Below are 25,934 nucleotides of genomic sequence, written 5' to 3' on the forward strand. Positions count from 1 at the left end.
AGGTCCTTATGTCCCGGTGCATCACATCGCCACGGATATTAACCGGGCTGGTGGATGAGTCCGAGAGAGCCGCAGCTCCCCGGGGGAGAAAGGAAGAACCCGGCGGGGCCGGAGGGTTGGACAGCAGCACCGGGCCGGGGCCCTGGCTGGGCAGGGACAGGCGGGATCGATGGGCGCGGATGGGCCGGGCCCCAGAACGGCGGCAGCGCCGGGAACCAGCCGGGCTGGGCCGGGAGCGGAGGGGGCGCGGCCCTGCCAGTGACGTCATCACGTGACGCTGCGCGGTGACGCAGCAGGGGCGGGGCCGGCCGGGCCAAGGCAGGCCGAGCCCGGCAATGGCGAGCGGATCTCGGGAGAGGATCCTGGAGGGGGAGGATCGAAACGGCTCCGGGAGCGGCTCAGGGCCCGAGCTGGGCGTCGTCAGTGAAAAGGTGCGGTTCTCTGCCTGCAGAAACCATTGACCTGCAGTTGTGGTGAATTCTCATTTATTTAATAGCCTTAATAGCCTTAAACCAACGTTCTAAATCAGCACCCACTGTGCAGTGAGGCTGTTTCTCTTCAGGGAGGACAGAGGAGACACACAGCGCACCTGACTGCAAAGCCTTGTTTGCCTTCTCTGCACGCTGCAGCACTAGTTTGTATGAATCACAGAATCACAGAGCTGGAAGGGACCCACAGGGATCATCGAGTCCAGCCCCTGACACTGCACAGGACTGTCCCCAAGACTCGCACCGTGTGCCAAAGAGCGTTGTCCAAACACCTCTTGAACTCTTTCAGGCTTGGTGCTGTGACTGCTGCTGTGGGGAGCCCGTTCCAGTGCCCAGCCATCCTCTGGGTGAAGAACCTTTTTCTAATACCCAACCTAATCCTCCTCTGACATAACTTCAGGCCGTTCCCTTGGTTCCTAGCACTGGTGATCACAGAAAAGAGATCAGTGTCTGCACCTCGTCCCCTGATAAGGAAGTTTCAGACTGCAATGAGTCTGGGCTAGAAATTAAAATGTGTCTCCCGTGACTGTTGAAGATGGAAGCTCTGCCAGTGCAGGGATGAGCTCTGGCTCGGGATATCCTTGTTCCTGTGGGGGAGCATTAACTGGCCCAGCCAAGCAGGTCTGGATTTTCTCTTAATCAGGTCATACTGGATGTTCTGAATCCCCCCTGTCTGCACGGGGGACCCTCTAGTGTGGTCAGAGGTTAAGGCCAAGTGACCTGATCCCAGGGACATACCTTCCTTAGGTCAAGGACCCTTCCTGGGCTTTTCCCCAAGGGAAAGGATGGCCATCAGGGTTGAACACTGGTAAACAAAAAGAAACCAGCAAACCCTCACAACAACTTCCTGCCCTGGTACCCAAACAGTGCTGCTCTATAAATACAACACTGATTCTTCGCAGATTATTCACTATCAGCCCCATTAATTGAAGGCAGTTTACTTTAAAAAAGCAAACAACTTCTAACAGTGAGACTATGCAAGGTCACATTCCTGTTCCCACTCCCAGAGTTCCATTCAGATGTTGGCTCTGTATGTTAGGATAATGTGGGATTTCTCCTCAATTCTTTACAGTAAAAAGTCACTGTGAAGAACTAGAGGGGGATGACTCGTACAACCACTGAAGAGACTTTTCCAATTCTGTCAGCAGAGAAGGGGGTGGGAATTGGATTAGGGACCTGTGAGTTGAGTGACTGAGCCTGCAGTCACTGCAGAAAAAATCAGCTCAGTGCCAGTCAGTGCCTGGGACTCCTTGAAATTGAGATGGCATAAAAACAGGCAGATCATGTTAAACAGCTTCAGAGCAGACAGATAAAGGGAGAAAGCAAAGCTGCATTTAACCCAGATAATCTGATGTGTACAAATGCAGAGCCGAAACAGATCAAACCCAGAGTAGCAGCTGGGATGAGTCACCAGTGTGGAGTAAAAGGGAAGATTCACCACCTTCTCCTCCATTATCAAAGAGCCCGTGGATCTGCACTGCTAAAGGAGCGACTCTGGAATGAGTTCCTGTTCTCCAGATTACCTTGTCTCTGCTCGTGGCACCTTTGGGGCAGGTAATGTGCCTGTTCCTTGCATTCTGTCAGCGATTACTGTGGGCCACTGGCTCCTTGGTGGATGTAGCCAGGGGCCATGTGTGGTAACCACAGAATCATGGAATGTTTTGGGTGGGAAGGGACCTCAAAGCCCATTCGGTCTCACTCCTCAGGCTGCTCCAAGCCCTCTCCAACCTGGCCTTGGACACTTCCAGAGATGGGGCAGCCACAGCTTCTCTGGGCACCCTGTGCCAAGCCTCACCACCCTCACAGGTGAGAACTTCCTCTCAGTATCCCATCTAAACCTGAAGCCAAACTCCCATCAGGTCAGATTTCCATTATTTCAGTTTTAAAATGATGGACTCACAGAATCATTACAGTCACAATAGACCTGTAAAAGTATCAAGACCAACCACGAGCCTAGCACCACCACATTCACCACTACACCATGTGCTTGAGTGCCCCATCTCCACGTGCTTTGAATTCTGTGGCACTCGAGGACACAAATTTGTGCTATGCCCTCTTGATCAGTGCTGAGACCCCTTGCAGTGCTCCTGTTCAGGCAGTTGCCAAAACTGAGGGCTAGAGCATGACCTGTCCAACATATGTGGGCTGTGTTGGTTCCTGAGGAGAACAGTGCAGCAGAGCTCTCCCTGCTGCTGCCCACCAGCTCAGGGTATTTCCTGCCATGCTCTGCTGGGCTCTGAGAGCTGCAGTCCCAGCAGAGGCAGCTACCACAGTCTGAAATTAGGTCTCGCGCTCATTCCACACACTTTGTTTTACCCCGTGTCATTAATCCAGACATCATCAATCTGGGACATGAGTGTCCCTTGTTTGCAGGCCGTTGGCAGAGGGAGCCTAATAAGACACTGGTGACAAACAGTAATTACCCAGATTGCTGCACTAATCCAGTGTAACAATGCAAACACATTGTAATTCATGAAAACCAAACAAACGCCATTTACACGTGTACATTGCATTTACAGTGAAAGAAGATTCTCTAAAATAACCAATATTATCTTGGAAATAATACAAGAAAATAAACACAACCAACATTCAGAATAGAAAAGCAGCAAAACTTTATTACTAATTCCCAAGTGGAAGGATGTAGGCCTTTTAATGCCATTAGGAATAGCTTTAAAATCAGCAATTCCAGGTAATATTCACTCTGGAGTGCAAAAGAAATTGCGTCAGAAGTCAAACCTACTCTAATAAAATGGTGATGTGTTTGTGTATACAGCAATAGTGAAACTGAAAGTAAAAGCATCCTGTTTGATATTCAGATTCGAAAGTTAGTTTTGAAAAGCTGGAACAGAAAAGGTCCACAAATGCCATTTAAGTGATGGGGAAAAGAGAAAGTGAGAGGATTTAATGGTTTACTATTTAACAGTGAGAAGACTGAAAGGTGAAATTTGTATTTATGTTACTGAGAAGTACTTTAATCAAATACAGGTTATGCGACTTGAATGAAGTCCATTAAACTGGTGTGAGATAAAGGCTGAAACAAGAGTGTAGGGGGTAGTTCTGACCACTTCACTCTGTGAAGGCCAATGTGTTTTCACTGGGATTTCTCTCACATAATAACATCTCAGAATAACTCACAGAGGTCCCTGCAGGCTGATAGAATCTAAAAGCCAAAGTTCACAAAGATTTTAAGTTCCTTTACGGTTCATTCCAGATTCTTACTACAAGTCATCATTATTTAGGGATAAAAGGTTTGTAAAGCCACACTGAAACCTTAAAGTGAATGAAATAGTTTAAAACTGACTTTCTGAGGGATTTCATCAATTCATATTTCAGTATTATTCAGGGAAAAGCTCCAAACTCACATTGAAACTGGCTTTCCTTACAGGCAGGAATGGTTCAGCTTGTTCTGAATCACAGCTTCAGAGCAGGGGCACTTCTTATCCAACCTAAATGTATATCTGAGATATCAGACAGATGGTGTAGCTCCATTGTATCCAGTGGGGTTTAATTACAGTTCATCTTTTTGGTCTTTTGCCCCCATGAACATAGTTACACCATTCCAAGGTCTATGGGATGAGCATGGGATGGCTGGTGCGGATGCAGCCACCTCTGCAGTAGTCACCAGTGCTCAGTCTGATAGATCCTGCCTTAAATAGCCATATCATTGCCGTGACACTACCAGGAGTGTCATCATTTTGGGGGCCTCAAAACAGATCCTTTGCAGTTTCCCGATGACAGAAAAGGTACATCAAAGATGTAAACAAAGACAACACTACATTCCATTAGAGAGTAGAAGTGTTCTGTCCACAGGGAAGAGAAGCCAAGCAGTTGAGGAATCATTACCTCGATTCCAGTGCCTGAAGGGGCTCCAAGAGATCTGCATTTTACACAAGGGCCTGGAGTGACAGGGCAGACGGGAATGGCTTCCCACTGCCAAAACTGAGTTTAGTTGGGATGTTGGGAAGAAATCCTTCCCTGTAAGGGTGGTGAGGCCCTGGCACAGGTTGCCCAGAGAAGCTGTGGCTGCACCATCCCAGGCGTGTGTTCATGGCCAGGTTGGATGGGGCTTGGAGCAGCCTGGGATGGTGAGAGGTGGAACTGGATGAGGTGTAAGGTCCCCTTCCAACCCAGACGGCTCCATGATTCAGTGATCACTGAGTCCAACTGCTCCCCCAGCACCCCCAAGACCACCACTAACCCATGTCCCCAAAGTGCTACATTCACACCACTGTTAAATCTCCTCATTGATGGGGACTCCACCATTGCCCTGGGCAGCTGTGGCAGGGTTGGACAGCCCTTTGCAGGAGGAATCTTCCAAATATCCCACCTAAACCTCTTCTGGTGCAGCTTGAGGCCGTGATCTCTCCTCCTGTCATTTATTACCTGGGAGCAGAGCCTGACCCCCACCTGGCTCTACTCTCCTGTTATGGAGTTGCAGAGAGTGAGAAGGTCCCTCCTAAACCCCCTTTTCTCCAGGCTGAGCCCAGCTCCCTCAGCCGCTCCTGGCGCTCCAGACTTCCTAGCTCTGTTCCCTTCTCTGGACACGCTCCAGCCCCTCAATGTCCTTTTCGTGAGGAGCCCAAACCCGCCGGCGGACTGGAGATCCCTCAGCAGGGTATCCTCAGCAGTGCCCAGCACAGGGTGCTCGCCCCTCCCTCAGCCCGGGACCCCTGGGCCCCGCGCCCGCTCCCCGCCTCCCTCCCCGCCTGAGTCACCGCCGGCCCGGCCCTCACGGCGGCGGCGGCTGCCGGGCGGGACGAGCTGGGACATGAAAGGTGGAACAGGCGCTGCCACGCCCGGGGCTGCGCGGAATCTCGCTTAACCCTTCCCTGCCCGCGGGGCCCCGGCTCCTAGCGCGGTGATGGGGGCAGGCGGGAGGCCACGGCTGTCGGCCTCAGGCCCCTACATGGCACAGGGAGCGCAGTCCCGCCGCGGTGCTGAGGGCGCTGCCGCCGACCCCTCCTGCTGCCGGGGTGCCACTGCCCAGAGCTGCTACTCGTCTGTCCCTAACAGACCCAGAGCACGAGAAGTGCCCGAGGAGCCCAAATCCCCCTTCTTGGGAGCCGCAGGGCTACGACCAAGCTGGGGCCAAGCGCCCAGGGGCCCTGCCCGGGGCTGTGCTGGGGGTCCATGTCAAGGCTGCGGCCTTGCCCTGCCCCGCTCCCAGTCCCGAGCTGGTCTGACAGGCTCGGGGCAGACGGAAAAGGGAGAGGCCTCTGGCGGCTCAGGAATGCACAGCCCTTATCTCTGGCTCCGTGCGCGCCTGGGGAGGGAACAGCTCTCCGGAGTTTGCCTTTCTCTCCCTCTTACTCACACCCGCTGTGCCCTGGGTGGAGCCTCGCTCGCCTGGCTCCCAGGTGAATCAGGTCGCAGGCACGTCCAAGTGAGCAGAGAGTGACCCACCACCATCTGCCTCAGCTTACCTGGGAAGGTAGAGAAGGGTGGAGGCCTCGTGGGTACCTGCATGGCCGCCTAAGCCAGAGAGTGACCCACTACCTACCCACCACCTGCCCGGCTTCCCTGGTAAGGTAGGAGAAGGGCAGATACCTCCTGGGGTACCTGTATGGCTGCATGAGGTGGAGGGCAAGGGCTGGGGAGGATCTGTCCTGCTCCTCTGCACAGGGCTGGGCACCCGGCATCTGGGACAGGGAATTCCACAGGCAGTCCATGGGCAGGAGGTTGCTGCTTTTATGCAGGAAGGCTCCAGTGGCAGAAGCTCGCAGTCACGCCATGATGGTGAGAAGGGAAAGAGACAGGAGGAGACGGGAGAGGCAAGGATGGTGAGAAAATGCCCCAGTGCTGGCAGCTGGGACTGGGGATGGGGAAGGAATGGACCCAGACTGTCCCAAATGCAGGCAGCAGGGATTGGGGATTGTGAGGGAAGGAACCCTTCTGTCCTCAGATCAAAACTGCTTATCAAACACTTCACACAGTTGTGTCCCTTCCCTTTTGAGAAATCCTTAAGGAGCAGATATTCCCAACCTCAGCCTCATTCTTTGGGGAGAGTCTTGCAGCCTGATTAAGCTCCCCATAACAGAGCCCTGACTGGCCTCCTCTTTGGACCAGGAGCACTGTAAGGATGCGTGGTCAGGAAATTGGCACAGAGGGGATGTGCTGTGTGGGCCAAGCTCTGCGGTGGGCAAGGAGCTGGGAAGCAGCTCCCGAGGCCCCTGCATTCCACACACACGGATTGTGTGTGCAGCTGAGTGCTGACACGGCCCACGAGCCGACACAGTCATGTACAGACAGGAGCACGGACAGATAGCTAGCATGGCGTGCACAGGCCCACGGGCTAGCACTTGCTGAGTTTTCCATAGGTGTGAGCCTGACAGACCTCAGGATTTGTGTGCGAGGAGAGGAAGGGATGGTTCCGTGTTGCTTACTCTAAATTGGCCAGGGTCAATAGGGGTCAGTTATGGATCTTGCCTGGCCTGAGGATTGGGTTCTCCATCTCCTAGAACAGTTAGAAAGGGAAAAGGGACCTGTGAAGGAACAGAAGTACTGATCATATCCTTCTGCTGCTGAAAACATCTAATTTGTGGAAGCTGCAATAAGCTCAGCTGCAAGAGAGACCAAAAATAGGTCAGTAAAAGCAAACTACCCCAAACCAGAGCAGTGACGGTGACAGCAGTGCTAAACATTGGTTCCCAGTTCCCTGTGCATATGCTCTCCCTGGATCGGGAGGCAGGAAAGCACAGCGTGTCCCAACCCCCTTAGATGGACACATGAGAGCTGCATTTTAGGGAGAGAAAGTTATTTTCATTTTGGTCTCACTCCCGTTTACCAGAGGGACTTTATAGTTGCATTTGAGGGGTAAAAAGAGAGTTGAATTTGCTACAACCTGACAATGGGAGTATTTTGAGGGGGGAAAAAAAGTCTTGCTTTTTGTGTGGTTTAGGGGAAGTTGCATGCCAAATGAAAAAGTTATTGTTTCCCTATCCCTGGAAGTGTTCAAGGCCAGGCTGGATGGCGCTGGGAGCAACCTGGTCTATTGGAAGGTGTCCCTGCCCATGGCAAGGGGGTGAAACAAGATGGGCTTGAAGGTCCTTTCCAACTATAGCCAATCTCTGAGATTCTGTAAGCATGGAAATGTCTGTATGCTTAGTTCAGAGCAAGGTCATGGCTCAGGACAGATTCACCCATGTTCTAGACATAATCTTTCTGGCAATCACAACCTTCCAGGCAGTGGAAATTCAGCTCCAAACCCTGCAGGATTGGAGTTCTTTGCGTTTTATAATTACATGGGACACATCTGGACTGCTTATCAGGCCCCGTATGCTGGATTTTTGTAGTCCTAAGGAGGAAGAGAAGATTGATGATTGCATTTCTAAAATCAGTGTGTGTGGAAAAAAAAAAGTCAAGGGCAGCACATGTTTCTCCAAATTACAGTTTGTCCTTTTTTTTAAGTTCTCTGTTTTAGACTTCCTTACACTTGCTACCTTTTGAATAAAAACTCAGGGAAAGGAATTGGTTGAAGGATAGTGAATGTGGCATGAGCACTGCTATTGTAGATGTGGCCCTTGGGGACATGGGTTACTGGTGGCCTTGGCAGTGCTGAGAGAGCAGCTGGACTCAAGTGTCTCAGGGGGCTTTCCCAACCCAAAGGAGTCAGTGATTATTCAGACAATCTGCTAAGAGTTTTTGCACACAGGATGACATTTCATTTCCAGCTGCTGTAAAAATCAGGTTTTGTGCTGGTGACTCTCAACTTCTCATTTCCCTGTCCACTCTGTACCCTTGCTGCGTGGGGCAGTTAAGGCTAACAGGTTCACATGCTCCCAGTGTGGGACATGTTGTGGGACACAGGTGTCTCAGTAAATAACCACTTCACAAAGAAAATTACAGCATGTGATTCTTCTGCAACTTTTCCCTTCCTCTGGCCTGCAGAAAGATCCCCTGGATATTGTCAGTGTCTGGCCACTTTCCTGATTCTCCAGCAAAGGATGTTCTGTGGGATCCCTTGCCCTAGTAAGCAGAGATGAGTGAGAGTCCAGTGAGTTGGAGGTGCAGACCAGGCTTCCAGTTCCACTCTCCCACATGCCTGTGGCATTTGGGGCCTTCACTACTCACTTGAGACAAAGATGGAGTTCTTGGAGCCATTTATCAGGGTCAGCTGCCACAGGTATGAACATGGAAAGTGCAGCTGGGATCTCTGAAAGCTCAGTGAAAAAATTGATTAGTTGAAGCAGTTTCTCATCTGATGGCCAAAACTTCTGAAGTGAAACTCCCAGCAGCAGGCAGAGGTACTTTTTCTTAATGATGACTGAGATCCACATAAGACCATCCAGAGTGAAGAGTGGGGTGACGTTCTTTCAGATGATTAACATGGAGTGATCAGCTGTTCAGATGACCAAAGGAGAAGGTCTGGGAGCATTATATGGCATTGGAACAGGAATGACAAATTCCGACCACAAATTTTGATAGTAACCCAGGCTTTGAGCCTACTCCCTGAAGAGGATATTGAGAAGGAGAACATGGTAAGACTCAGCAGGAAATGCAGAGAGAAGAATGGAAAGAGAAAAAATAAGAATTAGGACTTGGCAGAGGCAGTTGTAGCTAAAAAAGTGTCTAGTCCAAGTTATTGCCCCTATTTCACTGTCCTGAGGAATGTGCCTGAGCCCTGCTTGGTGAGAAGAGCAGCTCATGGGAAGGTGTCCAGCATCCATTATCGCACAGCCGTGGGTTGGTTAGGGTTGGAAGGGTCCTTCAAGACCATCCCCTGCCATGGACACCTTACACTATCCCAGGTTGCTCCAAGGCCCGTCCAGTGTGGCCTTGGTCACTGCCAGGGATGGGGCAGCCACAGCTGCTCTGGGCAGCTTCCTCTTTGCCCCAGCTCTTGTACAAGTCCATGGCCACGTGTTCTAGCCAAAGTAGGAAATTCTGGGCTACACTTCAAAACTACATGTGCTTCATCCCTGTGAGACTGCCAAGATCCTTTTCAGCAGAAGTCCAACCCTTAGGACGGAAAATGAGCACATGCAGAAGCAGCCTCTGAAGACGACGAGCGTGTCCTGCTCTTCATACAGGTTCTTCCTCTCCAGCAAGATCAGAAGGCACTGGCACAGTGCAGAATTAAAAACCCCACACCTCAAACCATATTTGAGGAGACAGGTCCCTTCCCAGATCATTTACCAAGTACAACATTTTCTTGAGAGCAAGCTAACACTTTCCATGTCTCATTGTCACCATGTCTGATCCAGTCATTTTCCCTCAGGCATTGCTGTCCCCTCCTAAACCCAACCCTCCCAGAACATCGGCAGTCTGTTTGCATAGGATCTTTCCTATCTTTTTGAGGCCACGTATTTTCTTTTAAATAATTGATTTGTAAACTTGGTGTATCAAAACATTTTGGAAATTAATTTTTTTCACTGCCCACCATAAGAGATGTCAGTGATGTGGTGTGCAGGTCAGGTGAGGCCCATCACAGAGATCAAAAGGGCCTTGATTAATTTCTTGCCTATGGTTTGGAAGTCCTTCAAGTGTTGATAGCACACAGGCTGCCTGTGCAGAGTGTGGGCTAGAGAATAGTCTGTCTGTGCTGCCTTTCTTTCCTTGGTGGTATCTAAGCCAGTGAAAAGATGAGGTGGTTAAGCCCAGGAACTTGTGTCTGTACTTGCACATAAGGGGTCTGGGGAACAGATTGGGTCCTCCCAGCCCTTTCCAGACTCTGGGATCCAGCCCTGCTTCCTCCCAGCAGTTCCTTCCTGGGTGCTATAGGCCCGCGGCAGCCTCAGCTCCTGGGAGTGTCCCAAAGCAGTGGAGCAGGTCCAGCCAGGGAAGGGATCACCTGAGCGAGGCAGCCTGGGAACTGGCTGTGCAGGCAGAACACGTAACAACAAGCACTGGAGTCAGCACCAGGGAGGCAGATGGAGCCAGCCCCAGGTGCTGAGGCATCAGCAGGGCTGGCACCAGGCACAGCAGATGAGAGAGAAGGGGAACACTGAGCCGGTTCCCTTTTGCTTAGACTGGGCAAACACGGTCCAGCACCCTTGATTCACACCTAGCACAAAGGCTTGGGGAAAGGCAGGTCCTTTTATTTATTTATTTTAATCTGTAGGGCTTTGTGGTGATCACAAAGCATGTCTGACTCTGTGATTTCCTGCTGCTCTGTTAGGAAAAAAGCAGTAAAAGTCTATTGACATGGAACATAATATGGACTGGCACCAAATGCTGCCTAGGTCAACAGGTTTGTGCTTTTCCCAGTTTCTGCTCCTATAATGAATTGAGAGGTAAAGGGGCAGATTTTACCTCCAGCTTCTTTTGTCACCCACTTTTCCTTACATTAAATATTCCTTGTGGTTGAGTGTTTTTCAGTGTGGAGGAATCTGCAGGCTGTGATCACATCTTACTCTTCCCTTTATTAAAGGGGTCTGACAGCTTTTGGGAATCTCAAAACCAAATGCATGTGACAGGTATCACAGCCAGTAAAGTCACTCCCATTTATACCAGTGAGAAGAGGGGCAGATGTCAGGCCAAGCTGAAGGGAAATTTTCCTTGGAGACTCTCTCCTCACCCCTGCCTTGATCGTAGCACAGGGATGCCTGAGACCTGCATGCTTCTTCCTTTCCATCTGTTCTCTCTTTCTGGTGGTTTTTGGCCACGGAGGGGAGTGACTCCGCTGGGACTCACCATGCACCAGTGCAGCAGCAGCAGCAGCCAGCTCAGTGTCTTCGGCACAGCCCAGGCAGACGGGCGGAGGAGAACTGAATCCTGCTTCTCATCAGCCCGTTCTATCGGCCTTCATCTCCCACTTGTTAAGTTTCCAGCAAGCTGCTTCGTGCTCTCCTTTATCCACTGCCCCCGAGCATGGGAGGAGTTACTGCAAACAGCTACAGAGCTGCCATCTGTTCTCCTGCAGCTTCCTCCTGAAAAACCCAACCCCCAGCCCAGATCAGTGTGTGAAGGAGAGTGCCAACAGTACTCATACCGCCTTCTTTCTGTCTTGTTTCTTGGGGCTTCCTGTGCAGGGCCAGGAGTTTGACTTAATGGCTCTTTGTGTATCCCTTCCAACTCGGGAGATTCTCTGGGTTTTTTTCCACACCGTTCTGTGTACCTGCCTGTGTTCACGCTTGTCCCAGCCATTGTATTAGGAGAAGGATTTCTTGGGGAGGAACTAAATTTTGCAGGTTTGGTTCTAAAGGTTCTGATAATGAGTGGTAATACTTCTAATTTTATGGACATAATTTCATGGTGTGATCACTTAGGATAGCAGAGAAGTGCATGAAATGCCAAATAATGGTGACAGACTTCTGGAATGTATGTGACACATAGGAATGGGCTGGAACCCTGCTGCTCTAGAAACAAACTGGGACAGCTAGGAGTGTTCAGCCTGGAGATGAGAAAGCTTTAGGGACACCTTAGAGCTCCTTCCAATGCCTAAAGGGGCTCCAGGGGAGTTGGAGGGGGACTTTGGACAAGGGCCTGGAGTGACAGGACAAGAGGGAATGGCTTCTCACTGCCAAAGGGCAGAGTTTAGATGGGATGTTGGGAAGGAATCGTGGAATATTTTGGGTCGGAAGTACCTTAAATCTCATCCAGTCCCATACCCCCGCCATGGGCAGGGATGTCTTCCACTATCCCAGGTTGCTCCAAGCCCCATCAGCCTGACTCTGAACACTTCCAGGGATCCAGGGGCATCCACAGCTTCTCTGGGCACCCTGTGCCAGGGGCTCACCACCCTCACAGGGAAGAGTGTGTCTCCAATATCTGACTCATCTTCCTGTCAAAGTTGGCCTCCCATCCTCCAGGTAAATTCTGGTATAAAGAATTGACAGTTTCAAGCAGGATCTTGGTAGGATGGATTGTGTGACAGCCTAAGGGGGAATCTGGAATCCTGGAGTTAGAACTGTTGAGGTCTGAGCAGTGAGGCTTTAGCAGACTGATTTGAAAATTAAGAGAATATTTGGCCAAACATGAGCATGTCTGTTAGAAGATGAATCCTATCCCTTATTTCTTGGATATTATTATTTTCCATCACCTGTAAGGGGGTGTAGATAGGCACATTATACATATGCATTTGGTCACTGATCCTTGAGGAGCAGTCCTGGTTCTGAAGCTTGGTGATTTTGGCCCATTCCAGGTGCCTTGGGGCATCTAAAGCACAGCAGGTTTGACTGAACCATGCAGAGACTCTCAGCCTCCTCAGCAGCAGCTGGAGGCCAGGCCAGGTACCTTTGGGCATCCCGAGTGACATGGAGCACCTCTGTGTGAACACCTCAGTTGCTGCCCTGGCTATGGTTTGTTTGAACTTTATTTATAGTGACTTCCCCAAGACCTAAGGGCTCGGTGATGGTGAGAAGTACATTTCCCCCCTTGCTGCTTAATTTACCTTCTGGAATTTTTCTTTCCTTGAAGCACCAGGGCCTTGGCTGCAGGATCAGTAGGGATGTTGCCAGTGTGCTCAGTGGTCTGAAGAACATCTCAGGTCTTCTATTCGTGTTTTCTGCTCAAAAAGTCCAGCTTAAAACAATAGCTGGAATTTTTTCTCAGGTCATATTGGCAGGGTGTAGCAGGATTCCTTTCTTCCTGTCTAATGTCAGGACAGTTCTCTCCCACTCTCCCTAGGAAGCTTTTCCTGATAAAATTGTGGCTATTGAAGGCATGGAGGACATTGGTGATGTGCTTGAGCTTTCCTCTTCCCTTCTGGAGGTCCACTGCAGGGCTTTTGGACCAAGGGACTTCAGGGCCTTGGTTTTCCAATATTGTCATGGAAATGGAAGGAGGGATGTTGAGGGGTTCCCTCTGGCTGCACACATCACACAGCTGCTCACAGCTGCAGGAGCTGGGTTGACATGAGCTGATCTCCTCCTGTACCCTGTGACAGTTCAGTGCCTGAGTGGTAACTGCACACAGAATATCTTATTAGCCACTATAAAGATTATCTTGTTACCCATTATAAAGACCCTCAAGTGAATTGCCACACCTTATTCTTTATACCATCCTAATTTCTCCTTCAAATCCTCATTACTCATATCAGAAGATTTTGTAAACTGGGACCAGAAATTAAAATAAAATTAAATTCCTAATTAAATAAAATTAATGAGCATGTAAGTAAGTAAAATTCTCTATTAATCAGTAGTTATGGGCTGAAAATCTACATTTGGGGTATTTTCAGTTTGTGACAGTTTCTCTGACAGTTGTGGTGGTTCAGAATTCCAGAAATACAACATTTGTCTTTTTCTGGGGTGAAAGAAGCTGCAGGAAATAGATTTGCAGCTGAAGTTCAACCAAGGAGCCAAGCCCCACTTGGAGTCACAGAATCAGAGAGTGAGGCGATTTGGAAGGTGCCACAGGGATCATAGAGTCCCAACTCCTGGCCCTGCACAGGACCAGCCCCAAGAGTTCCGCCGTGTCCCCAAAAAACACTGTCCACATGTTTTTTTGAACTCTGCCAGGAAGCCTGTTCCAGTGCCCAGCCACCTTCTGGATGAAGAACCTTTTTCTAATTTCCAACCTGACTCTCCCCTGATCCAGCTCCAGCTGCTCCCTCCAGTCCTGTCACTGGTTACCAGAGAGAAGAGACGGGTGTCTGCTCCTCCTCTTCCTGTCATGAGGAAGTTGTGGAGTGCAGTGAGGTCTGCCTCAGTCTCCTCTAGGTTGTTTTAGGTGCCCCTGATCAAGGAGAATCCAGCCATCAGGGAGAAGTGCTAATAATTGATATGTGTCCAGTCTCCTGTCCCTCTGCGAGGAAACCTGACATTGTGTTCCCTGAAATCCTATTAAAAGGAACCGAGACTTAAAACATGGAATGCCCTACAAAATTCCTGGAATACACAGTTCTGGAGTAAAAAAAAATAACAAACCAACATGGCACAATGAGTAGTTCATCTCCTGTTTCCTGAGGCATGTGAACTGCTCCTTCACTAAATCCAGCCTTGCACTGGAATAATGGACACACTTGGAATGGATCAAGACTAGTTAAGAGAGAAGTCAAAAGAGTTTAAAAGGGTGTTTAAAAGTCAGTTCTGTCTTAGAAACCTCCCTCTGGCACACAAATATCAGCCAGAAGTGGTATGTAATTGCTTCCATCTGATTTGGAGAGGAATTGCTTTCCAAACAGTGGATGATTTGATCCAGAACTGGAGAACCAGCCTGGCATTCAGCAGCTTCATGGCACCAAATCTGACCCAGGGCCTCAGAGCTCTGCCAGCTGCAGACAGGTGATCCCAGGAGCTGGAACAGAGCAAAACAAAATGTAAAAAAAATCCATGAACTAAGAGCAGAATCCATCTGAATTCAGCAAGATGGGCTGTAACAAGAGAAATTTTATTTATTCCTTTACCTGAACTCAGCTCACACCCACCAAAGTGACAAGAGGTCATAAATAACCTTTGGGGTTCCAGGTAGTTTCTTCCTTTCTGCTTTACCTGACAGGGAAGGATTTTGGAAGATTAATGAAATATCCAGAATTTTGTGTGTGTGTATGTGCGTATGTATAGCTATTTATTTATTTATTTACTTATGTGGATAAACCAACATTTTTCATGCAAACTGAGAATTCATCAACATGGTATTGTTCTTGTTGCAACTCAGGGAATTAAAGGACACCAACAATTAATGGAATCAAGGAAGCACAAGATGGTTTGGGTTGGAAGGGACCTTAAAGTTCATCTTGTTCCACCCTGTGCCCGGGGCAAGGACACCTTCCACCAGACCAGGTGGCTCCAAGCCATGGAACACATGCAGAGCCGGGGCAGACACTTATGGGGGCACTTAATGGGGTTTTATTTCACAATTCTGAGTTGCGGGTCTATTTTGGAGGAAATAACACACAATAAGTGCTGAGTTTTCCAGGCCCCCTCCAAACATCCCCTGCAGGCTCCCCCTGATCATCCCTAGCAGGCCAGCAGCCCACCCCCTTTGCTGTGTTCAGTGGTACCAGGACACCCCTAGCTCCATATCCATGTCTTAGGAAAATCCATGAGGATCAGTTTGCTTTCACATCAAATTTACTTCTTTGCTGGTACCATTTCCCCTGCTTAATTCACAAATATACTGAGCACCACCACTTGGGGAACTCAAGTAACTCCTCACTGTAAAAACTGGGAGCAGAACCTGACCCCCATCTGGCTGCACCCTCCTGTCAGGGAGTTGCAGAGCAATGAGAGTTCTCTCAAATCAGCCCAGATGAACACAGGTGTTTCCTGATGTCCCTCCAAACCTACCAGCTGCAAGGTTAATTTTCTGCCCTGGTCACAGTTTGTACATGTTTTCCCTAGACTGTGGAATCAGAGTTCAGGCATAAACCACCCTTTTTTGGGATGTGAGGAATAAAACATCCATATCCCCAGCCCAATCCAGTTGTGGGTTCCTCCTGAACCTGTGGAGTGCTGCCATTTTCTGTGCCAAATAACAGTCAGTATTACCTGATGCTTATTTAAAGCTCAATCTTCTCCCTCTTCATTTATAACTGTAGTGAAAGAATTGTATTAATCAATATAAAATTACTTTGCTAGTTTACCAGCATAACATTTCCTCTGCTGTCCTTGATTGTCCAGCAGTACCACAGGGTTCTTCTGATGCTTCTTCCTTTTAATATTGCAGTTGGTCCTTTGTCTCTCATGCTCCCATCTCTGAGCACTGTGAGCAGTTTGCTGTGGGACCACTGTCCCCTTCGTGGGTTGTATCTGGATGAGTTGGATATGTTGTTCTTCTGTCCAAGATTAGTGGAACATGGAGCAGGTCCTTAAAATGACATGAACCCGCTGAAATACTTAAAAGCAGGAAGAGGAAGTGACTTGAGCATCCTAAAATCCCAAAATCCCCAGGATGGTCTGAGTGGAAAGGAACCTTAAAGACTATTTTGTTCACACCCTTCCACCAGAGATACATACTGGAGTGCTCTGTACATTTTTTTTTTTTCTCTTATGCAGGGAAAAAAGACAGAATTAGTGTGAGAAGATAAATGCAGACAATTCAGACTGTGAAGGCAGTTGCATGTGTGGACTATAAAGATGATTATCTGTTGCAGTACATCACATGTGGACCTGTTTGATTTTCCTATCCTTATATTAAGACCATAATTTTTTCCTTTTGTATCATGCAGCTTTACCAGGAGTTTCAGTTTGGAGCAGGAGTAACTTGTGGAAGGTTGAGGCAGGAGAAACATGGCACGGCTGTATGCTAGGCAGGTGGTGGGGTAAGAACTTGAAACTAGTTTATCCTTACAGCTCTTAATGCATGATAGTCTGAGTCTGAAGTCTTCATCTTCCCCCCAGTCCGTGGCAATCCCTCCCATTTTGGAAGCAGAAGTTGGTTGGCGATGACAGCAGCAGCAACACTCACCTTCTGTACTCACCCAGTAATGTATCTTAGCAGGAGTCACTCGTTTGGAGATCGTGAGAAGTCTTTGCTGGCACCTCAGTGGTGGGGTGCAGGAAAAGAACATTCCAGCATTGGCATTAGTTCAGAGTCCAAAGCCAAAGTGCTTTGAGCAATTTGTGGATCAGTCAGATATTACTGTTGTGGCACCAGCAGCTTTTCTTTCAAAAATGGGTTAAAATCAGATTTGTCTATAGTCTCAAATAATTGTCCCCCATCGACAGTTATCAAATACTGCATGTGAGCCCCTTCAGCTCTGTTTTTTCTTAGCATGAGAAGACTGAAGAAGTGATCACATCCCTTGTGTTTAATTTCTTCATTCATCTCATGAAGACTCCTCTGCCTTCTGACTGTGTTACACCAGCAGGACACCCTTATACTTAGCTGCACCCATGCTCCACCTGCTTCAGTTCACATGCTGAGGTGGTAATAACACCCAATTTATAAGGGTCCAGAGGGTGCCCTTGTGTTCAGGCAGGTGCTTTTGGTTTAGGGCCACATTAGGCATAATAAATAACTTCTGTAGCATTTGGAAATTAATTTTAATGGAGTGTAGATAATAACCACCTACACCTTTGGTCTTGACTTTAAAACAAATGATAAATTGTAGCTTAGCAACCATCAGCCTAAAAGAGAAAGTTGGTCGTTCTGTTTGGTGCATTTGCCTTGCTTATCCCAGAGCTGCCCTGGTTGATTAGTTCCTTATTTTGGCCCAAAACAGTTAACTGTGTGAAGGTAATGGTTAAGTGACTCACACCTCTGCCTAATTTTAGGCTCCTGTGCCTTTGGATTGAACTTTCTCCAGCATTGCTCCATGTTCTTTTAATCTCTGCCTCTGCTCTATGAGGAGGATGTGTTGCTGTCATGACACCACTCTCATGGATGTTTTTTCTTTCCCTCCAGATTTCCCTTCCCTGATGGCTCGTCGATCCCAAAGCTCCTCACAGGGGGACAACCCCCTTGACCCCAACTACCTTCCCCCCCACTACAAGGAGTATTACCGTCTGGCCCTCGATGTTCTCACCGAGGAGGGCAAGGAGAGTTACCAGCGTTTCCTGGCCGAGGAGGCAGCCCCCGATTTCCTCTGTGGCTCTGAGGTGGATCACATAATCCAGAACCTCCAGAAGCCACAGTACGCCAGCCAGGAGGGCAGCACAGACACCACAGGGGACAATGACATGGACGGATCCTCCGGGACTTACTGGCCCATGAACTCAGACCTCGCCGTTCCTGAGCTTGACCTGGGCTGGCCGATGGTCTTCGGGTTCAGGGGAACAGAGGTGACAACGCTGGTGCAGCCACCGCCACCAGACAACCCCAGCATTAAGGAGGAGGCTCGCAGGATGATTCGAGCAGCTCAGCAGGTGAGACAGGGAGAGCCCAGCTAGAGCAGAAGTAAAATCACACATGTGCCAAAGAAGCATCAGAATAGAGACTCATAAGGCAGTGGTTTGGGTCAGAGGGACCTTAAAGCTCATCCAGTTCCATCCCCTCTGCCATGGGCAGGGACACCTTCCACTTGACCTGGTTGCTCCAAGCCCCATCCAACCTGGTCTTGAACACTTCTAGGGATGGGGCAGCCACAACTTCTCAGGGCACACTGTACCAGGGCCTCATCCTCCTCACAGGGAACAATTTCTTCCCAATATCTCATCTTCCCAACTCTCTCATCTGCCCTCTGGCAGTGTAAAGCCACTCCCCCTTGTTTTGTCACTCCAGGCCCTTGTCCAAAGTCCCTCCTGAGCTCTCTTGGAGCCACTTTAGCACTAGAAGGGGCTCTAAGATTTTCCTGGACCTGCCTTTTCTCCAGGCTGAGCAACATCACGTTCTCTGCCAATTCCCTTAACTTTGCTTCCAGAACCTAACAAAGGACCAGGATGATTCAAATCCACCACTGACTGCACCAAAGCTTGTTGGCTCTGCTGCCATGGCACAGTGACCTAGGCCATCCTAAAATACACCAAGAGTTAGCAGAATCCTAAAAGAGACTGGAAGAGGCCTCTGGAGCTGGTCCTGTCCATCCCCTGCTCAGAGGAGGTCGATTAGAGAGGGTCACTCCGGATGTCATTGAGCATCTCCAAGGGTGGAGACTAAACCTTTCTGGACAGCCTGTTCCCATGTTGATGCTCTCCTTACAGTCCCAAAGGCTTTTCTGTAACTGAACTGTAATTTACTGTGTTTCAGTTTGTGTCTTGTCCTCTCCCTGAGCGCCACAGAGAAGAGTTTGGCTCCTTCCTTACGGCCTTTCCATCAAGTATTTATACTCAGGGAGCTGGGAAGGACAGGAGGGTAGACCTGTGAAGCTGCTTCCCGTATAATCAGCACATGGATGCAGCTGAATAGTGGCGGCCTAAATGCTGGCCAAGAAGTTACCTAAAAATGCCACGTGGATGTTGGAGTGGGGGGACCAGCTCCATACACCATCCAGTGTGATTACATGGCCAAAAAATTCATTAAATCATTGGATTGCTGAGTCGGGAAACACCAGGGAGGTTTCCCCTCGCTTACACAGAACATGCACCTTCCTGGACAGAAATTCTCTTTCCAGTTCGGAGCCCAGGGTGCTTAATGGAACCTTTAATTGAGATGTTTCAAAAGGAAGCTGAGATGGGGACAGTGCAGCTTTCAGGTGTGAGAAGCTGTGAAACATGGTTGGTCAGGGCATGAGCCAGGACAGGTGGGTGACATGTCCCTGCATCCCTTCCCCAGGTGGTGGCAATTGTGATGGACATTTTCACGGATGTGGATCTGCTGTTTGAGGTGCTGGATGCTGCTTCTCGCCGAGTGCCTGTCTACATCCTGCTGGATGAAATGAACTCCCAGCTCTTCCTTGACACAGCTGCCAAGTGCAGAGTCAACCTGAACTATGTGGAGGTGAGCAAAGACCTGCCCTACCTCATTCATGTCCTAAGGGGGTGTGTCCTGTGACACAGAGTATGGCAGGAAACACCTGAGAATGGGCAGTAGCCTGGTGAAAGATGAGTGTGGAGAAAGTGAGGAGAGCTGATGTGAAGGCTGAAGATGTGCTGAGAAAGGTGTTTGTACATCAGAGTGTCTGCAGGTAGAACCACTGGAGCTGGATGATAATCCAGACGCAGGATGGAGGTTAAAAGGAAACAGGGAAGGAGGGGCATGGGAGGGAATGAGGGTCCCATCTGAGTCAGTGCCTTTCTGGTTTGCAGTTCCTGAGGGTGAGGACAGTGTCTGGCCCAACCTACTACTGCCGCACGGGGATGTCCTTCAAGGGGCACCTGAAGGAGAAGTTCCTGCTGGTGGACTGCATGGTGGTGCTGAGTGGCAACTACAGGTGAGGGGCCCTGTCTAGTTTGGGGAGAGAGACACTCTCAGGTGCTTTGTGCAAGGGGCTGGCTGCAGAGGAGCTCAGCTCCTGTCTGATCCGTTCCAGGGAGAGTTTGCCATTGTGTAAGGAGCGTAAGATTTGCATCTTTGTCTGGACCAAATGAACTTTGACCTCCACTCAGAATCACCAAATCACAGTATGGTTTATGTGGGAAGGGACTTAGAGCTCATCTTGGTTCCACTCCCACAGCCCCACATGGGCAGGGACACCTTCCACTAGACCAGATTGCTCCGAGCCCCATCCAGCCTGGCCTTGGACACTTTCAGGGATGGGGCAGCCACAGCTTCTCTGGGCAACAGAGAGGTGGATGGTTTTGTGGAGGGTGGTTTTAGTTAGGATTGAGATCAGCCATTAACACATTACCATCCTTTTGGGAATAACAATCTTACCAGCTGAGGTGTTCATTTTTGGCAAAATAAATGTTTTTAGTGAGCTGCAGTAGAAGAATTTCTCCTTCACATATTAAAAGGGTGATGGGATAAACACCTGTCATGCTCTAAGGATGTAATCATAGAATCACAGAATGGTTTGGGTTGGACAGACCCTAAAGCTCATATGGATTCTCCCCCTGCTTGTTGGCAGGGAGACCTTCTAGGTCAGGTTGCTCAAAGTCTGCCATGAGTTGCTTCTCATGGTGGAAGCAAATAGAATTAAGGGTATTAAAACACAGCATATGAAAAAAAAAAAAAGAATCTGATTAAGGTGCACATTCCTTGAGAATAAGATTCCACTTTGGGTTTTTTCGTGATGTTTGAAAAGAATTACTCACATTTGATGCTGTACCAAACAACTAACTGTTCCAATTGGATGATTTTTTGTTTATGAGAGCATCAAGTTAATTGTTCAGGAGTACTTCTGCCACATTTCCATGTGCTTTGGCTTTCAAATATTGTATCATTTCTGAAGTGGGAAGTTGTGGAAGTGTTCAAGGTGAGGCTCAACGAGGCTTGGAGCAACCTGGGCTGGTGGAAGGTGTCCCTGCACGTGGCAGAGAAGATGAAACAAAGTATGATGGTCCCTTCCAACCCAAACCAGTCTGGGATTCTGAGAAACAGGCTGGTGAATTGGTAAAGCAGCATTCTGGCACTTCCACATGGAGATTTCAGGGACAGAAATTCTGCTCACTGAAGGACACTGAGTATAAATTTTTTGGGAAAAGTACTCCATTTTGCAGTGGAGGTAGATACACCAACTAAAGAAGTCCTTGAGCCCAGACAACCCCAAACCAAGCTTCCTTCACATTAAGAATTAAAAAATCTAGGAAAAACAAAGAAAGACAGTAATTCTAAGGGTTTTGGTTAAGGCCAGCAGGCAGCTAAGCCTCACAAAGGTGTCCCTCACGATTCCCAGCAGATGTGGTAGAGAACTGTAAAGCTGAGAACACTCCTGGTTTGTGATACAATTTTAACAGCTACAGCAAACCTGCACACACAGGCAAGACAAAATAAGACATCCCTTCCCTGCTTCCCATCAGTCAGCAGATGGGAAAAAAAAAAAAGCAGAGCTTGACTTGGGAAGACGAACACTGTAACACTGAACATCTTCCTCCCTCATTTCCAGCCCAGCTCCTTCTGTTCAGTCCTCCTCAAATTGTGTGGGTGGAAGGGTTGTGCCACCTCAGGAGTAAGGTCTTGGGTTTTTTCTGGAGGTTCCTGTCAACACATCTCCCCAGCCTTTGGGGTCCCCCTGACTGGTGTCACCTGCCAGGTGCTGAGGGTGCTGACTGTTGTCCAGGTCATTACTGACAGTGTTAAAGATGGGAACATCTACTTCACATAAGGATTATCATCAGCTCACACTCTGGGTGACACGACTGACTGGCTTTTTAGAACAGAAATCATTTATTGCCTTGTAAAATTCTCTGCAAAGATGTGATCCCAAATCAAACTGTTAGTTTTGGGAACAGTCATGTGTAACAATAGCTGCCGGGGAATTTTCTGCCATTACTTTGCCCTATTTCTGCCCCAGCAGAAAATGTAGAATTTGCTTCAGGTGAGCAAATGTTTTAATGAAAACAGCTGAGTTACTCGATGGTAACACCCTCCATCACTTCTGCTTTCTCTTCAGTTTCATGTGGTCCTTTGAGAAGATTCACAGGAGCATTGCACACATTTTCCAGGGTGAGCTGGTGGCCAGCTTTGACGAAGAATTCCGCATTTTGTTTGCACAGTCGGAACCTCTCGTTCCTCCAGCCAACCTCTTGGCAAAGGCAGAGAACACGTTTGCCATGGCTCCCTTTGGCAATAACATGCCTTTCTTTCCCAAAAAAGGCCCCCTGATGTTCCAGAGGGATGAGAGTCTCTTCCCCTCCTTCATGGACAGGGTGGATCCGGACAGGTACTTCCTCTCCAATTTCCGACGGGATGACATGCTGCGGCACACTGTGGAGGGGTCAGCCTTGCGGATGTATAAAAAGGTGGAAATGGAGAATTCCCAGATGGATCCAGTCAGGGGTTTTCTCCGTTCCAAGCAGCTGGAGCTGGACGCTTTTAAGAGACATAGTTTTGCAGAAGGAACATTTGAAAATTTTGCTTCTGCCAAGCAGTACACACGGCAGATGTTCATGAACAACATGGATGAGTTCAAAATCCAATCCAGTCATTTCCAGAAGGACCAGTTCTACCAGTACCAGTTTGAACATCCCCATCTTTCTGGCAGACCTCAGGGATTCTTTGACAGGATTCGAGGGGGGAGGCCGGGATTCAATGAACTGGAAGACTACGGAGACGGACCCCGATACCCTGAACTGGAGCCCAGTTTCCAACAGGAGGGTTTCCCCTTACGGCTGGATTACGTGCCCTCAAATTCTTCCAGGGAGGTGAGGCATGGCTCTGACCAGCTGAACCCTGCGGGCAATGGCCCCATGGGAATGATGTTACGGAGGCAGAATATAGGACAGAAATTCATTTGCCAGACTTCTCCCACGCAGAAGCAGAGCCTGGAGCAGCGCCTGTTCCTGCAGGACAAGGATGAAGACCAGGATGACGACAAGAACGTGGAGAACAGAACAGGGTTACGGAACTGGAGGATTTCTTCGTACCTCAGTGCCTACCAGTCTGAACCAGATGAAGGGCTCCCGATGCCGATGGAGTCCGAGGCATATAACGATGCTCTTGGGGATCCCCTCACAAAGCACCCCACTGACCTTGTCCCAGCATTCAAACCTCCCATGCCCTTCAATAGCAAGCCACTGGGAATTGACAGTGCCAAGGAATCTGTAGATGCTGATAGAGCAGGTGAAGAAACCTCAATAATGAAACCAGATGCCTTCAGGTCCAGGATAAATCCCTTGATCCAGAGGAGCTCCAGGCTCAGGTCCTCTCTGATTTTCAGTGCTGCCAAATTAGATCAGCCCAACACCACAATAGAAAAGGTGCAGATGATCCAAAAAGAGCAAATGTCCAGTGAGTTAACAAAGGACAATGAAACCATCAAGACAGCTGCCTCCTCCAAAGTGGCCGAGCTGCTGGAGAAGTACAAAGCTGTGGGCAAGGACATGGAACGGGGCACGGTCACCACCCACACCAAAGCTGTTTCGGGTTACCTACAGGAGGAATCACAGAATACAGAGAAGAAATGTACCAAATCTGTGCAGTATAAGATTCTGGAAAGCAGAGTGCTGGACTCCAAAGACTCCTGCAGTACTTACAAAATGCATGGAGAGTTGGACAGAGCATTTGGAATGGCCTCATCCACCCCCCAGCTTGGGGACGCATTGAGTAAAGATCCCCTGGCACATCTTGGCACTAAGGTGGACAAGCTGTCATCCCGATTTTACCCCATTGAGAACAAACCTCCTCTTCCAGAGAAGGAGAGCCTGATATTTGTAGGAGACACTCAGAAATTGGCTCTTCCAGAGAAGAAGGACAGAGTGACCTTCAGAGAAGACTCTCCAAAATTAGTCAACACAGAAATGAAGAATCCACAGGTGAGGACAAGTACTACATCCTCAGTTCTAGAAAGCCTGTCTAGAAGTCAAGGGTCTGACAGCTCACTCAACAAATCTGAGGAAGACTGTTCAAAACAAGAGCAAAATCCCATGGAGTTTTTAAGAAAAGGGTCACTACGGCTGAAGCAGCTTTTGAACCCAAAGGGTGAAAAGAAATTGGAGGAGGAACCTGCTTCTGAGAGTGGGAAATGTGACAAGCAGGCAGTGGTGCTCAAACGATCATCCATAGGGGACTGCCAGGGGGAAGCAGTGGAAGAAGAAAAACCCCACAAACTTGCAGCACCACTCCCCCCCAAGAGCAGCCAGACAACACAAGGGAGGTTCCCTTCCTCCACAGCCAACATCCTGTATAGCAGCAACCTGCGTGACGACACCAAGGTGATCCTGGAGCAGATCTCTGCCAACAGCCAGAAGAACAGGGCTGAGCTGGCCAAGCAGCTGCCATCCACTAGCAACCCTGACCTCTCCAGGTCCACCACGAGCTTGGAAAGAAAAGGGGAAAAGGAGAAAAGCTGCAACATCCACAGGTCTGAAAGCTTTGGGAGCCAGAAACGGAACCTCCAGCGGCAGCCATCAGAGGACAGAGACACCCTCCTGAAAAAAATGGAGAACATGCGGAAGGAGAAGCGAGTCTACAGCAGGTTCGAGGTGTTCTGCAAGAAGGACGAACACACGACTCCCAGTGAAGAGGAATATGACACAGATGCCAAAGACAAAAAAATGGGAAAATTCATGCCCAAAATCCTAGGGACCTTCAAGACCAAAAAATGATCCTAGAAATCCTATTTAATTCCATTTAATCACTGACTGTCACAGGGAAATGAGGAAGAAACTTGTCTATGATGCCTACAAACCCCAATGGCAGTGCTCTTTTTGGTTAGTGAGCAGAAATGTATCCAGCATGAGCCTCCCACAGCACAGTTTGCTCAATAAAGTCAGGTGGTATCAAACAACTTTATCACAGTATGTTCCAAATAAAACTATTAAAATGACAACATGCTTAAAAAACAAGTCTCTGTTACTGTACAAAACTAAGTGATAGTCTCTGTTAAACCCAAGGAATATTTTCAGCAGACAAAACCATTCAAAATTCAGGACAAAAAAAAAAATATAGACAACTCTATATTTGAGTTTGGGCCAGAAAAGATAAATATACACGCAGGTATTAACTGGAAAAAGTATTTAAGCTCAGTGAAGTTTCTCAGGTGAAGTTACTGTTTTTCTGTATCTCACAATGAATCAGACACAGGAGGCACTTTTTGAAGATTTACATACAAAAAAAAAAAATAGTTGTAATCAATGTCTTGGCCTAATCTGTGGTTCTGATCTTCTCCAGCAGCCCAGCTTTTGTATTTACCAGTTCCTGAGGCTACAGGGTCTGGTTGGCTTGTGGTTTGTTCATTTGTATATAGGGAATTGCTATAGAGGCTGAGCTGAAAGAAGCTGTTGAGGTGCTATTGATGGAGAAGGGCTTGGTTTTAGGAGGCCTTTAGGAGGTGAGTCTGAGTTTAAATAAGCATCTAAAGTCAAGTCCTGCCTTGGCCAAGTAGTGACTTCCTTGACAGTGTAACTGCAGTTCATGAGGTGACAGGTCTGGAGCAGCATGAGCAGTTGAGAGAGCAGAGGGGTAAATAACAGTCATTCATCACAGGTAGAGTAAAACCTCAGGGACAGAGACAAAAGCTTCAAGATAATGAGTAAAATGTATCCAAAATCATAATCGAAACAGGAATATAAAGTTTCCTGTAGTCCCACTGTAGACTGGTGACACCTTTATGATGTCTCAGCAATAGTATCATGAAACTTTGCTTTC

At 48.6% G+C, this 25,934-nt stretch overlaps 1 protein-coding gene across 5 annotated transcripts; it reads left to right on the top strand.

Moving 5' to 3' along the window:
• Nucleotides 1-281: 281 nt before the first annotated feature.
• Nucleotides 282-25,930, top strand: FAM83H (family with sequence similarity 83 member H). 5 transcript variants are annotated; one of them, XM_083858743.1, is made up of 6 exons: nucleotides 282-431; nucleotides 778-2,042; nucleotides 17,715-18,175; nucleotides 19,521-19,685; nucleotides 19,994-20,118; nucleotides 22,240-25,930. In XM_083858743.1, the coding sequence occupies exons 2-6, from the start codon at nucleotides 1,988-1,990 to the stop codon at nucleotides 24,890-24,892; spliced, it is 3,459 nt and encodes a 1,152-aa protein (XP_083714869.1). In that variant the 5' UTR covers nucleotides 282-431; nucleotides 778-1,987; the 3' UTR covers nucleotides 24,893-25,930. The 5 variants fall into 5 exon arrangements, with proteins under 5 accessions (XP_083714869.1, XP_083714870.1, XP_083714873.1 ...); XM_083858744.1 differs by having other exon boundaries at nucleotides 778-1,109; XM_083858747.1 differs by lacking the exon at nucleotides 778-2,042.
• Nucleotides 25,931-25,934: the final 4 nt, after the last annotated feature.

Source organism: Zosterops lateralis, assembly GCF_965231275.1.
Source record: "Zosterops lateralis genome assembly, chromosome: 1".
Taxonomy (NCBI): Eukaryota; Metazoa; Chordata; class Aves; order Passeriformes; family Zosteropidae; genus Zosterops; species Zosterops lateralis.